The 15712-nt window shown below is 36.4% G+C and overlaps 1 protein-coding gene across 50 annotated transcripts in view; it reads left to right on the top strand.

Moving 5' to 3' along the window:
* Mhc (myosin heavy chain) overlaps positions 1-15668 on the top strand; it is an 80510-nt gene extending 64842 nt beyond the window's left edge. For 34 of the 50 annotated variants that reach the window (XM_087348390.1, XM_087348394.1, XM_087348415.1 and 31 more), the window contains exons 29-39: positions 734-812; positions 2938-3183; positions 4040-4236; positions 5817-6166; positions 6926-7166; positions 8648-8789; positions 9606-9917; positions 10573-10740; positions 11072-11344; positions 11734-11886; positions 15167-15668. In XM_087348390.1, the coding sequence (XP_087204516.1) occupies positions 734-812; positions 2938-3183; positions 4040-4236; positions 5817-6166; positions 6926-7166; positions 8648-8789; positions 9606-9917; positions 10573-10740; positions 11072-11344; positions 11734-11886; positions 15167-15250 (2245 nt within the window). In that variant the 3' untranslated portion in view covers positions 15251-15668. Of the gene's footprint in view, positions 1-733; positions 813-2937; positions 3184-4039; positions 4237-5816; positions 6167-6925; positions 7167-8647; positions 8790-9605; positions 9918-10572; positions 10741-11071; positions 11345-11733; positions 11887-12215; positions 12269-15166 lie in introns of all 50 variants that reach the window. The other 16 variants (XM_087348419.1, XM_087348427.1, XM_087348397.1 and 13 more) reach the window with 2 other exon arrangements.
* The last annotated feature ends 44 nt before the right edge of the window (positions 15669-15712 follow it).

Raw genomic sequence — 15712 nt, 5'->3', positions numbered from 1 at the left:
TGCAGAATAACTACAACACTCCACCAGTCCCCTACATATTTGAGTTTCACACTGAAGAATAAAATGATTCCAAATCAGAATGCCTTAAATGTGGGGAAAATTAAGTAATCTTAATTTATCTGTTCCTTGGTTTATCTGATAGATATCACTAAAAATAAAAAAAAATTACAAAAAATTAGAAGATAAAGTTTATTCACGTGGATTATAACCCGGGAATCTTTTATTAACTTAAGTCACCGCGAAATCTTTACTTTATACCTCCTTTAAGGATGTTGCATTTTATACGATGAAACAAATATCCTGTTGGAGTTACTAGTGTCAAATATAATATTTAATTATGAGTTGAATCAGGACAAATGACCAAAATTCACGATAACAGAAAAAAACAATAGACAATCATTTGAGGAATTTGGTTCAGAAAGAGTATAACTTTTAAAATGAAAAATTTCATATTTGCTGTCATTTGATTTAATAAACCAAGTTTGTATTTTTAATACAAACAAAAATCTTTTACCTGTCGTCCAGTTCGTAGTCGGTCTACTGACAGGGATCCCCCGGCTTCCAAATTCCTTAATGGGAAATGTTGAACACAGAGAACTCAGATCTGTTGGTGTCTGGTAGTGTGTTGAGACAGGTCTGCCCCTTCATCAGGAACTGTCACGCGTTGTGTCCTGACCTCCGTATTGCACTGTAGAACCCTGTCCTGAGTAACAACCACTGTTTTATCCTGCAGAGCCGAAAAGGACAAGGCTCAGTTCGGTGCAGAGTTGAACGACCTCCGTGCTGGTGTGGACCATTTGTCCAACGAGAAGGTATTTTTTACATGAATGTTCAATGTGGACAACGCTTTAACGCTACCAGCAGATTACTAGGATGTACCGAAACAACGCTCTAATACTGTGGAGGCATGGCAGATATTAAAATTTGTACTTATTTGTGGCTTTCAGTGATATAAAACCTTTATGTGTTGAATCGATATGTGGGCAGGTAATTATTTGTGAGAATATATTCATTACCATTCGACCGGTAACCATTGACATAATAATTATTAATATAATTATATAAGATGATAATGTTGCGTCATATTGTGTTGAATATATACTTGTTCAATTTTTATCAGTCTAATCACAATAAAATATTATTATTATTAAATATTAAAATATTATTACAATTAACATACATTATGAAACGACCTTGAATGCGATATTAAAATACAATAGGTCTGGAAGAGGAAAACTTTCTGATATTTGATGGACATCTGACGAAGGATTGCACTTAGAATATTACATTTGAGTTTATATGGATTATACACCTGAAGATGGTTCATTTAGAACCGAAACATGTAGTGTAAAAGATGATGCCCTAATGTAAATCGAACATTTCGATAGAGAGCATCATTTTAATATATTTTAAATATTTAAATGTTAATTGTAATAATATTTTAATATTTAATAATAATATTTTATTGTGATTAGACTGATAAAAATTGAACAAGTATAATTATATAACATAACTTGAAAATCATTCGTATATATTGTGATGTGTGATTTAATATTATCTAACAAATAATAGGCCCACATGTATGTACGGAAAATTACTATATTACGCTAATCTTGCAATTAATAAAAATTATTTTATAGAGACCCTCGCCGCTCCTAGTTCACGACAAAAAATTTTCGCATGTCATTGTATTTATCCTGTTGTTTATAACGCAAAATTAGTACTAACTTGTGTGTTATTTGTTGTATGTTTTAATACAGAAAATCAACTATGTCTAACTTTAATGTACGTATTGTAAATGTTAGTTTAAATTATCCTACTGCCCTTTAAACCTGGCAAAGTGGATATCAAAATAGCATCTCATACTGTTTGTGAAAAATCTGTATTAGTCCTATACATATAATGTGATCGATCAGTAATTATTAGTCTAGTATGCGTCATAATCTGCATAGTTACGTAAGCATTTAAACTATCTTATTTCTATGTCACTTTACCGAAAAATAATTTCCACGATAATGTACTTCTTCATATGCTCATTATTTTCAGAGTTTCACAAATAAAAATGCTTAAAGTTTTTCAGTTAGATCAATATAATTTTAAATGTGATCTGCTATTTATTAAATATACACAGTTATGAGACTTTGTGTGCATAATTAATGTGACGTGAAATCTAAAACTGATCACACATGTAGAGTTAAATGAAACGATGATAAATACAATTTTCTTTGCAGCAGTGAATATATTTCGCGATCAGTCATTATTCCCGGTTAAAATTAAATCGATTAACTGTGATTACCACAACAAATCAACAAATTAATCTAAATAATAATTACATGAATAATATTCTTCGAGATAAAATTGTTGTAACATCTGAAAAAAATACTTTGCAATAAATTAATCGGTGTAAAGTCTTGCACCCGTACTGACCTTGACGAAAGAAACATTTTCGGTCATCGAAACGTAAATTTCGTTCATTTGCCACTTTCCGTACAATTCTAGTCAGTTGATAAAAACTATTCAACCCAAGATCGCTTATTTTGTTACAGCAAAAACTCACAATTTACTTATTTCTGCCTGCTGGCCTTTGTCGAAATATATCACATTATTAATTAATATTGTTATAGAATATGCATATATTATTTATCAGTGGCGCCTCCTGGTCACCTTCTGAAAGAGTGAACAATTGCAAAGTGTTCGTGAGTTTTGATAAAACCTTTCCAGGCTGCGCCATATACAAAGGAATTAGAAATCGTCAAACTACCTTCTACACACAGATGTCTCTGCTATCGATTGTCATATTCTGTGAACCTTTATTCGCACATGTTCTAAACTGTGCTGTAAGAGTAAGCTTGTTTCTTAGTTTCTCTCGGCTGGTAGAAATTCTTGTACGGTCAAGGAAATGTTAAATACGGAGGATGGATGACTTTGAAATTATAGGCTGCAGCAGAGAAGGTAGCCAAGCAGTTGCAACACCAGCTGAACGAGGTGCAGGGAAAACTGGATGAAACCAATCGCACTCTCAATGACTTCGATTCTGCCAAGAAGAAGCTGTCCATCGAGAACTCTGACCTGCTGAGGCAGTTGGAGGAGGCTGAATCCCAGGTGTCGCAACTCAGCAAGCTCAAGATCTCGCTCACCACCCAGCTCGAAGACACCAAGCGACTGGCCGACGAAGAATCTAGGGTGAGAACACTTCATGTTAAACAAAACATTTTTGAAATAAATGCCTTTTAAGATATCTCTACAATATCATTTAAAATGCGATGTACATGAAATATTACACGTTTTATAAGTCGTTCACTGAGGAAGAATTTTATGACAGCCGCTAAACGAATTGGAATGTTTCATCCATACAGAGGAATGTCGTTTACCGTGGTTAGGAATGCGATTGGACCTTGTGTAATTTATTACGCATGTAAACGTGTTTACTTATTGGTCCAATGACAGCATCTGAGGCACACACGATGTTATACAGTGGGTTAGAACCCTGTATGGGTAGATTCATGTATATTGTGACCTGCTGAGCCTTCATACAGTGAGTGCTATTGAATGTCTAAAGTTAAATAAATATTACACGTCTTTAAATAAACTGTAACAGACGAATAAAATGAATCAGTTGTCATTAACATTAATATTTTTTTATGGATGAAGTTTTAGTTTATGTCAGGAGTTAGGTGAACGGAAGTCAGATGGCATTGCAGCCACAGATAGTCGCATTATATCAGTCCGTTATGATGAAGCAGTGCAGGAATCATTAGTGGCATGGAAAGACCGACCTTTTGTGAGAAATGTCTACTCCAGTGTCTTTTGTCCAACCTAAATCTCATATTGACTACCCTGGAATTAAATCTGGGCCTCTGCTGCGAGAATCTGGCAGTTAACTGCCAGAGATATGGCGCGGTGATTGGTAAATAACGTCAAAACCTGAAATGTGGTCATTAAATAACGTTGTTGAAATTGTAGGTTATTACACTAGTAGTGTGTTATACTGTCACAGATTCTAAATTATCTAGAAAGAGTCTGTTGCAAATGTCTGCAGGAGCGTGCAACTCTCCTGGGCAAGTTCCGTAACCTGGAACACGACCTCGACAATCTGAGAGAGCAGGTGGAGGAGGAAGCCGAGGGCAAGGCTGACATCCAGCGTCAGCTCTCCAAGGCCAACGCCGAAGCCCAGCTGTGGAGGTCCAAGTACGAGTCCGAAGGTGTTGCTCGCGCTGAAGAACTAGAGGAAGCCAAGTAAGTACATGTGTACATGGATTCAAGAATGCATGAACAATCGATTACCATCCAATGAATCCATCAGTGATTCTCAGACTGTTTTCTGAGGAACCCTGTGGTTCGATGCATAAGAATCTGCAATGGTAAAACTGTGAGCCACTGAATGCACGAAACATGCTTCTGCCCAACACAAGAACAATAATGTATTTGTGTCAGTAATTTTTGAGGTTATGTGACTGAAAAGCATTCAGAGTCTAGTTTTGGGTTCAGAACCAGACTTCTCTGGTGCAAGTTTTTTCACATGCCTTCCCCTTTCCTCGTCACTGTTAGTTAGTTAATTCCTTTTATTCCTCTTGGGAACACAGGGCTGATATTAAGCTCCTGCACCTCTCTCGGTTGTTGGCGAGTGCCTTTATTTCCATCCAACTTTTCCCCTGTGATCTTGCTTCATTTTCAATAGATCTCCACCACGTAATCCTCGGTCTTTCTCTTTTTTGTGCTCCTTGGGGGTTCCAGTCCAAAACTTGCTTTGAAATGCTCTCATCATCTTTCCTAAGCGTGTGTCCCAGCCACTTCCATTTCCTTTCCTCGTCACTGAGAAAGTCAAAACTTTGTGAGCATAAGGAAAATCAAGTTTCCTATCATTAGGAAATGGAAATCCTGCTCAATGACTGTTGTTATCTCAACAAATTGATTCCTGCCTGTGGTTTGCGCTCAGGTTGGAGACGCAAACTCCAATGTAGCATACCTGTGAATCATTCTCACACCTACCTTATTCCGGAATACTGACTTACTGTGAGAAAGCAGTTCCCCAGCTTCATGTCCAGTATTTTGATAATTTGACGTGAAGATCGGAGACGTCGCTCTTTTTGTGCCGTTTAAAAACTTCCCAAATTGTGTCAATTTTCAATCCGCAGCTTTTATGCTTTGTTTGAAATTTCATCACTGATGCAAGATTCGAAAAGGGGTTCCATGGATGAAACTGTTTGGGAACCGCTGTATTACATTTAAGCTCGGGCGTGTTCTTGAATTTTGGTTTGTTCTTCCTAGGCGCAGAATCAGAAACTTGATGAAGAACCCCTCCTAACCTGTGTGTTGAATAATCTAGAGTATGTAAGACAGTCAGTATCACAAAATCTTCAATATGGCAGGGCTGATGCTACAAATTGCACGCTATTATTTTAACTTATTTTGATGCCATTAACTGTAAGCTGCTCCTACATTATTATTGTTCTGTAAGTTATCTTAAGTGGTGCGGACTTTAATAAATTGGCTTAGTTTACTTAATGGGTGTTTTGTGCTCATTAAGCCCCGCCTCCTTAGTTTATCCCAGTGCTAGTAAGACTTTTCACTGCCGTCTTCTCAGCATTACAGAATTGTGTCACTGTTTTGGTTGCGCTACTTAATCTAGTTGCAGTATTGCGCTACGTGTCTGAAGGATACAGTAGGTAGAATTTCTATGTTTCTTAGATATATAAATAAAAAAAACTGCTTGGATGTTTTGTGTTGTGATTAGATGTAGATGTATTTGTCTGTGTTGATCAACTAATTATTGGGTAAATTGATTTCACTTTTAAAAATGTCATTCTTCTGCGCAGGCGTAAGCTGCAAGCCAGGCTTGCCGAGGCCGAGGAGACCATCGAATCTCTAAACCAGAAAGTCGTTGCCCTCGAAAAGACCAAACAGAGGTTAGCTACTGAGGTCGAGGATCTGCAGCTGGAAGTTGATCGTGCAACTGCTATTGCAAATGCTGCAGAGAAGAAGCAGAAGGCATTTGACAAAATCATCGGTGAATGGAAGCTTAAAGTTGATGACTTGGCTGCTGAGCTTGATGCTAGCCAGAAGGAGTGCCGCAACTATTCCACTGAACTGTTCCGTCTCAAGGGTGCCTACGAGGAGGGACAGGAACAACTGGAGGCTGTCCGCCGTGAAAACAAGAACTTGGCCGGTAAGCATCAAGTCACGTGAATGTCCACAGGATCAGACGCGATGGTTACTGACTTCAGTATACGATATTCCTTCACTTCTTGACTCAAGGTCCTGCTTTGTTAACAAACAGCAGTAAAATGTCCATAAATTACCTATTTTATACATGCAATGAAAATGGTTTTGTCTTAACTGAGTCATATAAAGAAATCAGACTATTTTTAAAGTGTATCTAAAGATGTAGAAGTTTTGATACGTAAATCTCCGTGGAAATGAGACGAAAGTACTAACTGCGACAAGAAAATATTAGACCACGAAAAAGTTGAAAGTCTGTCCCTTCTTTGATCCAAATATTTCTAAATACAATAATTTACAATCAAAACAAAGAAAGGTACATAATGATGTAGTGGTTGGTATTCCTGGTTTGTGTTTGGTAGCTTTGCATTTGAGTTTTGGCCTAGCAATTGGGTATCCTGATGGAGCTTTTTCGTGGTTTTCTCAGTTCGTCCATCCAAACACACAGACAGTATCTCAAAGTAGGTAATAACTACTTCATTCCATATCTTTCTTCTCAATTTTATGTTCACAGTTGTACTTCCATTCAAAGCTGTTGACAAAGGATCAGTCAGAGTAAAAAGTTATAAAAATTACCCCCTGTAGCCACTCTCAGTAAATATGAGATCTTTAGGTCCGTGACACGCTACAAAATCATCACTATTTTGCCATTATTCAGAGCGCTATTTGTAGTACTGAGACATACGCCATATAACCTCACTTTCAGATGAGGTCAAGGATCTGTTGGATCAGATTGGCGAGGGTGGCCGCAACATCCATGAGATTGAGAAGGCCAGGAAGCGCCTGGAGGTTGAGAAGGATGAACTGCAGGCTGCTCTGGAAGAAGCTGAGGCTGCCCTGGAGCAGGAAGAGAACAAGGTGTTACGCAGCCAGCTTGAACTGTCTCAGGTGCGCCAGGAGATTGATCGCCGCATCCAGGAGAAGGAAGAGGAATTTGAGAACACTAGGTAAGGAAAATAACCAGCCTTAATGCTGTTCATGTGGAAACCTGTTCCTCACTTTTGAGATTTACGTACCAGGACAGGTTTTCTGCAAGTTTATGCTTTGGTATTATCGTGCCAGTCATCTTTGCACCAATGTCCCATTTTACCAGGATTTGCTATAGGAACAATTTAGGCTGAAATATCAAGGGACATAGTCGCCTTTACTCATTAGATATAACTACGCAAACATTTTATCAAGTTCATTGAAACTGAACTGACATAGATGTGCAATGGTTAACATTCCTCATTCATGTTCTGGAATGTCAGTTTTAAACCTCAACCTGGCCTTAACTCATTAAGGGCCTTTCGTGCCTTCCCTTGTATCTTCAAGGAAATTCTGTGATATAAACCTTAAAACCGGTCGAGTTATTCCATGTTTCATTTGATGAACCTTCACTAAATGAGCTAAGAAAATAAAATTTTAATGACGAACATAAATACTTTCATGAAGTCTGAGATTGCTAACTCAGTAAACTAAATGTTGAATGATCAAGATTCAGTTCTCAAAAGGTGCAGGGACCATTTACTTTACCACTGCGTCCAAATCATTTCTGGATCCCACGCAGTCTCTTACCCAATGAGTACTTGGGTTTAACCCCATCAGTCAGAACGTAGAACTGACCACTCACTTGCACTTAGCGCCAAGGTGACAAATGTGTAGAGCTTTCGTGTTATGTTGCTTCAACGCAGGAACAGCTTTACCCGTAAATTTTACATGAACGTTATTAAACGTCATGACTGAGTGGTTGGCACTACTGGGTAATACTTTGGAGGCCCCAGGTACAGATATTGGCCTAGGGACCGGCTATCTTGGCTGAGGGTTTTCCTTATTTCCTCCAGGCAAATGTCAGGATAGTAACCCTAAATTAGGCCATGACCATTTCCTTCCATATCCTTCTAGTTCATTACTTAATCATCCTATCATTCAATATGATACAGTCTAAACTCTTGACAGCATCATTAAATAAACCACAAATAAATACTAAATCTCAGACAGGCTTGTTCTTTGCCCATGTTTCTTTTTCTCAGTCACTATTTTTCATCTTCTCATTACTGAAGATTACCTCAGCACAGTTTATCTTGATACTCATAAATTCATTCTCTTGATAAATGAAGTGAAGTATATTTGTGTATCAGAGACTGAACATTTAATATTAAAAGGTTATTTTGAAATCGCTAACAAAGCTGTTGGTCCCGGAAAATATTTGAACCTAAATAAAAGAGACTAAGTAATTCAGAATGATAAGATACTCGAACAAAGCAGGATAGAATCTCCTGGACATATGGCTTGGATAGGGAAACAATAAATCATTATAGAATTCTTCCGGGGAAACCTGCTGAGTTCAAACTGCGTTCCATTTAAAGGAAGTAGTAAATACAACTGTTTTTCTCTTCCTGTCTTACACAAACTGAGAGTCTGTATGCTGCATTTTGATGTCTCGCAGAAAGAACCACCAGCGTGCCCTGGATTCCATGCAAGCCAGCTTGGAAGCTGAGGCCAAGGGAAAGGCTGAGGCACTCAGGCTGAAGAAGAAGTTGGAGGCTGACATCAATGAGCTTGAGATTGCTTTGGACCATGCTAACAAGGTGAGAACCTGCACGTCGTATACCTCTTTCAGATCATAAGTGGAAGAATATTATTTCACTTCTTGTCACATAATATCCAGGCAATTGCATTAATTTCACAAATCACGAAGTTAGTAATATTTAGTGTTTTATTTGTTTTAAAAATCCATCGCAAGCTGCAAAATATGAAGAGGTAAAGAGGTAGAAAGAAGCATATGAGGGGGGGAAAAAGAAGAGTTAGAGATGTAGAAACAAGAAAAAATGTAGGAACAGAGGAAGAGGCCAAAAATATAGAATATGTAGGATGAGGAACAAGGGGTAGGGGAAGGATATGAAGTAGAAGTTTAAAAAGAATATGGAGGGAAAGTGGAGGAATAATGTATTATCTAGACACTTGTATTGTTTGGGTTTTCTAAGAAAGAATAGCCTGTACCTGATTCTACTTATCTGAAATTGTGTAACATTTTTATTTAAATCCAAATATAAAATGAGATACGGAAAAACCTGCGAAGAGATAGATGAAGTAATTGTAATATTTGAAGCCAGAACAGCTTGAAATGGTAAATCTGATGTTAGTGATATACTCTCCTACTATTAAAAACTGTTCACTATTGATCAAATCATTTAATTAATCTAAATATGTCACTTTTAATTCAATTAACACATTTTGATACTTGAGTTATAATTAATAGATTTCCACAAATGAAAATGTAACATTTTCATAAAAGCATAAAAAAAGAAAGAAGGGGCATTTTATAATTATTACTCAGCGCAGAAAGGATTAAAAAATTATTGTACACTAATTCAGAGTCATCAAAAAATAAATTTTGTCCTCAGGCCAATGCTGAGTCGCAGAAGAACATCAAGCGCTACCAGCAACAGCTCAAGGATGTGCAGACCGCCCTAGAGGAGGAACAGCGTGCACGTGATGATGCCCGTGAGCTCCTTGGAATCTCAGAACGCCGTGCCAATGCCCTCCAGAATGAACTAGAGGAGTCTCGCACACTGTTGGAGCAGGCTGACCGTGGCCGGCGACAGGCTGAACAGGAATTGAGCGATGCCCATGAGCAGCTGAACGAGCTCTCTGCGCAGAACACATCCATCTCAGCTGCCAAGAGGAAACTTGAATCTGAATTGCAGACCCTGCATGTAAGTAATTCATATTTGTACCTTTGTTTCTGCAATTTTAAAATTCTAACTCACCTTCTTTTTGTTTTTGTACTATTATTTTAAAAGATTCTTTAGTCTCATATCTCACAGCTGTCAATCACTCCAGTATCTTTCCTTCTGATTTATTCTGGCCATCTTTTATAAATTCCTTCTGATCTTTTCTTTCTGGTGGCCCCCATTTACATCTTGTAGTTGCTGAAAGTGAATTTATAATTGTAGACATCTGTGTCCTCTCATTATTTATTTATTTCCATACCTACATAACACTTAATTTTCTATACTCTACGCAATATGTGCTTTGACAACCTCACTTGCATTCAGTTTCAAGTAATCTATCTTAAACATTTCCAAAAATAAATCTCTGCTGATTGTCTTTGATTCTGTGTTATTTTGTAAAGTACCTAAACTTTCTGAAATTATTTCAAAGTCTTGGCCATTGAGATAAACAAAATGGCTTTGTTTGAAATTCAAAACAAAATTTTAAAACTTTCACAAGAAATGCAACTTACATTACTGTTTCTGAAAACAACTTTATGAATCTTGGCAGAAAGAAGGATTAAGAAATGTATTGTAACAATACAGATAATATTAAAGAAATTCTTCTTTAAAATAATTTTCTTACTTTCATTTGCAGTCTGATCTGGATGAGCTATTGAATGAAGCTAAGAATTCTGAGGAGAAGGCAAAGAAGGCAATGGTCGATGCAGCACGATTGGCTGATGAACTTCGAGCAGAACAGGACCACGCACAGACACAAGAAAAGTTGCGCAAGGCACTTGAAACACAGATCAAAGAGCTCCAGGTATGAATTTTTATCTTTACTCTGTCTCGCTAGATAAGTGTTTGAAAAAAAGTAACATTCTTCGAAATTATTACCTACTCTTCATTAGCAACTGCTCATTTGACTGAAAATGCCTTGAAACAGGGTAGGCGCTGATATCAGGGGATGACTTTATATGCTTCCAAAAAATAATCACATAGTAAACATTATCCTAGCATATCTGTTAAACACATGAATTTACATACTGAGTTCCCAAATTACTATGCAGCCAAGTAAAAGTTCTTTTGAGTGTCATCCCAGTTTTTGACTTACATTTACCTCACAAGTAAAATATATTTTAAATTGCTTGTAGGTGCGTCTAGACGAGGCTGAGAGCAATGCACTCAAGGGAGGCAAGAAGGCAATCCAGAAACTGGAGCAACGTGTCCGTGAGCTGGAGAATGAGCTGGATGGTGAGCAGCGACGACATGCTGATGCACAGAAGAACCTGCGCAAATCAGAGAGGCGCATCAAGGAACTGAGCTTCCAGGGAGAGGAAGACCGTAAGAACCACGAGCGTATGCAAGACTTGGTTGACAAATTGCAGCAGAAGATCAAGACATACAAGAGGCAAATTGAGGAGGCTGTAAGTATTTCTCTCAACAGCATGTTTGAAATTTATTTTTAATTAAAACAACTTTATGTGATTTTTCTGTCATGTAACCGTATGTATATAACAATGACAAATTTTAATTGAATTTAAGTAATTTTTAATTTTACTTTCCAAAAGAAACTTCAACAACATTAAGAGAATTCTCTTTGGAACAGAAATGCATTTTAATATTAAAAATTTTACTTGCTAATTCTATTTTATAATCAAGATGCTAATAATAGTATTTTTGTAGTTTCAAAATTAAATATTTGATATTCATAAGCCACAAAAAATATGCATCTGAATTAATCTGTTTAAACAGCCACAAACACTCTCTACTCTGAGTATCTGATAACTCGCTATTCACATAATTGTTTACACAGGAGGAGATTGCAGCCCTCAATCTGGCCAAGTTCCGCAAGGCACAGCAGGAGCTGGAAGAGGCTGAGGAACGTGCTGACCTGGCCGAGCAGGCTATTTCAAAGTTCCGTGCGAAGGGACGATCAGGATCTACGGCACGTGGACTAAGCCCAGTGGTAAGTACATATACCAGAAGTTTAAGTTAATCAGGACATGCATCAGCATCAGAGACATGATGGTATCTAAATGTCAGAGAGTCCAAAATTTTGAAATTTATTAATTGAATGTTCTGACGGTATTCATGCCTCCAATTCAAATATTTAATAAATTGAATATATATTTTAAATCTACTAATAACATAATTAAGACTTAGAAATTTTGAAAGTGAACTGTAGGTAGAATAAACACCAAATAATTATCTTGCATTTTGAATTATAATCCAAAATTTCTTCTTCAAAAAAATGATCAAACTAAGAGTTGTATTTCTTTTCTGTCCTTTATGCAGCCTCAGGCAAAGTCCCGCAGGGTTCCAGTGGAGTAAACCACATTACTTCTCTTGTAAGTCAAGCGAGCCCCAAATTTGAATGCTGAGTGATTCCAAAAACCCAATATCCTCAAAAGTTTCAGAAAGACTTGGAAACGGTATCCACATATCCGCTTAGATTACGTGTACTCCTCCAACCCACCTTTATAGGCCCTTCTTGCTGTGTATAGTATGTTGTCTGTGTGTTCATCTTTCCAGTAAATCACAAATTTATCCATGTGTCTTCCATATAGCCACCTTTTATGAAACTGAAATGTTAAATTGTTAATGTTATGGAAATTTACATTTAGTAATGATTTTTCTGCATTAAATTTTTATTTTACAGAAACGTCATTGAAATTCCCTATAACATCTACATATTCAAAGAGTTATAATGTATTTTGTACATAATTTAATTTACAATTTATCCATTTGAATTAAGAAAATAGTAAAATTTTCAGAATTGTTCCAAGTGTAAATGAGTCATAACACTCTTCTTCAACCTAAGACATTCATGGTAAGAACAATTTGTTTTTGTTTTAAATTCGTTTTTTCAGGTTTTTACTTGGTGTATTAAATAGCTGTCATAACCATGTTATTACCCCTCCTGCTCTGGACAAGTTTCTGCATAATTTTCTTCACATCAGTTTCTTTGAAAGTAAAAGCACAAATTGGCTTTAGAGATATGTCCATGCTTGTAACTTATTCTATATGAACTAAGTATCTTAGCAACTATTGATTCCCTCCCAAAGGCAAATAAAATTGTAAAACTGGCCTACACAAAAGATTCATGTCTTCAGACATGATTAAATTACCAGGACCAACTGAGTCTCAATAGGCATTTTGGGTCCTCATAACAATTTGGTTATAAAACAGAATAATAGAGGATTGATATAAATGAACCACAGGACATAAGGCAGGAAACAGTGTGGTAACTTGAGAGGAATTACAAACTTTCCATATTTTTGAAAATATGGAAAAATAAAACAAAAAAAAGCACTGATAAACAAAGGAAAATTGACCAAAAAACTGTATGCAGTGTATGTCCAAATTAAATTTTGTAACTTGGTTTAGAAAGCATTAATTATTTCAAATATGCCCATCGTTATGCCTTGCAAGCATAACACATTCATTATCACTCTTATATTGTCTCTCCCTTATTTCCAAAATCACTCTGATAGATATCAGTGTGAAATGTGTTAAATTAATAATGGAGTTGATGTATCAACATTGATGATAATATATCAAATCTTCTTGACGATGGTGAAGAGTCAAGAGATAGGGATTAGCTCTATCTAGTGGGCCCAACTGTGTAGGAACCTGAAGACGGAGATAGAGTCCCATCTCCGAAACGTCGTTTTTTACGTTTTATATTTACTAGACGATGGAAGGTCCGGAGATAGGGATTAGCTCTATCTAGTGGGCCCAACTGTGTAGGAACCTGAAGACGGAGATAGAGTCCCATCTCCGAAACGTTGTTTTTTACGTTTTATATTTACTAGACGATGGATAATATCCAAGAAAATTTTTATTCAATTGATGATAATAGTTTTTATGAATAACAGTTTTTAATTTTACATTTTAAATACTGCATTCAAATAAATTTTATCATGTCTTTTTTCAACAACAACTAAAAGTAATGTATATGTCATGCAGAAACCTGATCCACAATTGCCCTACTAGACATAGACGTACCTTATAGCGTACATATTGGCATGGTGTTTGCAGTATCGGAATATCTCTTACCCCAAATCCTCACTTGCTTACTTTGTGCAGTGTTTGTATATATAAATATATATTTGTATATATGTGTTTATTTATATGGGATTTGAACAGTGACATCAATAGCCAACCTTCATGAAGAATCCAAATACTTATCAATACCATCTCCACTTCTAATGTTTGTCAGTGTACGCTGGTGTTTTCAGTTGTATTTTTCATTAGGAATATGAAAAGAACAGGAAAATGTAATTAAAAGAAATAACAGTCAACAGAAAATATATGTACAAAGCAATTTTATTTGTATTTTGCTGTTGGCTTAATTATATAGATTGTAATATTTATAATCCATTCTAATCAATATACAAGTGTCTTTTATTTAAGACTTCTGCATTCTCAGACTTAATATTTTAATTTAAATTTAAAAGAATTTAATTATGAAGTAATGGAAATCACTTACACCATAAATATTTACTAACATACTACACTCATTTGTTTGTTACACACTTTTACTTGAATTTCCATTTATTTAAATGAAGTTCAATGAATCCCAAATCATTATTTTCTGCAGTCAACTCTGATTACATTTAGAATGAAATCATGATTTTAGGTTTCTCAATCTCAGGTTTTCGCACATTTTGCATTATTTTTTTGTGATCCCAGCCATAATGTAAAACACTCTTTGTCTCAATCTAAGGTATTACCCCCATTTAAGGAATGAAGTTTGGGTCTACAATCTGGAACACAGCATACACAGTTCATCACTGACACTAAAAATCACAAGTAATTTGAGTTAAGATGTCAAGTTTCCTTTCTGTCTTAGGATATCCTTTCTCTACATAATGTGAAGAAACCCAACACTTAAATCATTCTACCCTAACATTTATTGAAGGTACCTCCTTTTTCATAACACTTACATCAGTATGTTACTTAATACCTGAATGTTACGCAGCAAACTTTTCCTTGAGATCAGTTAAATAAGGGTATATTATTTATGTGAATTGATTCTGCAATACTGATGCTGCTGCCTCTTGTTTGCAGCCTTACAAACTGGCACTGAGGCGCGAAATATTCACATATTTACACATGAGACAATGAAACTGTTTATTCAGAAATGGTTGGAGCATGGAGGCATTTCAGGCAAGAATTAATTTCACTGTGTCATTCATGTCATTTTGACTTTCAGTACTAATGCTGCCGTCTCTTGTTTCCAGCATCACAAACCGGCGCCCAGGCCGCAATTTGATGGCAGCGCCTTCCCGCCACGATTTGATCTGCATCCGGAAGGCGATTTCTAAATCATAATCAACAATCCATGATTATAATAAAATAAAAATTGCATAAATGAGCCTATTTTGCGGCGCCTCAACCGGCATAACAGGAAAAGGAAACAAAATATATTCAAAGGAATAAAGCTTAAATATTGTTATTACAGCACAATTATTTTGTAATTAATTTTATCGTCGGTGAATGTATTTATTAAATAATAATATTCCAAGTACTGCCCTTGGTGACAGTGGTGCGCATGAGAGTGAGCCAGAGGGTTGTGAATGCCATTCTGAGACACGTATTTGATCAAAAACACAGCCCTAAGCATTATTCTTCGTTCGGTCACAAGTCTCTGGCTCAGCCAGAAGGGAGAGTGGATGCGATGCGATCGTGGCTCACATTGTATGCACGACTTCTTTAAATGCACCAATAAAGAAGTTCATATCAGCATTGTTTTTATAGTCTTCCTTTCCCCTGGCATCCCTCCTAGA

The sequence above is a fragment of the Zootermopsis nevadensis genome, unplaced genomic scaffold (genome assembly GCF_977971745.1).
Source record: "Zootermopsis nevadensis isolate Lab colony 2312 unplaced genomic scaffold, Znev_1.0 Znev_ptg000013l, whole genome shotgun sequence".
Classification (NCBI taxonomy): Eukaryota; Metazoa; Arthropoda; class Insecta; order Blattodea; family Termopsidae; genus Zootermopsis; species Zootermopsis nevadensis.
Note: the sequence above shows the minus strand (reverse complement) of the source record. Positions and strands in the feature narration are given on the sequence as shown.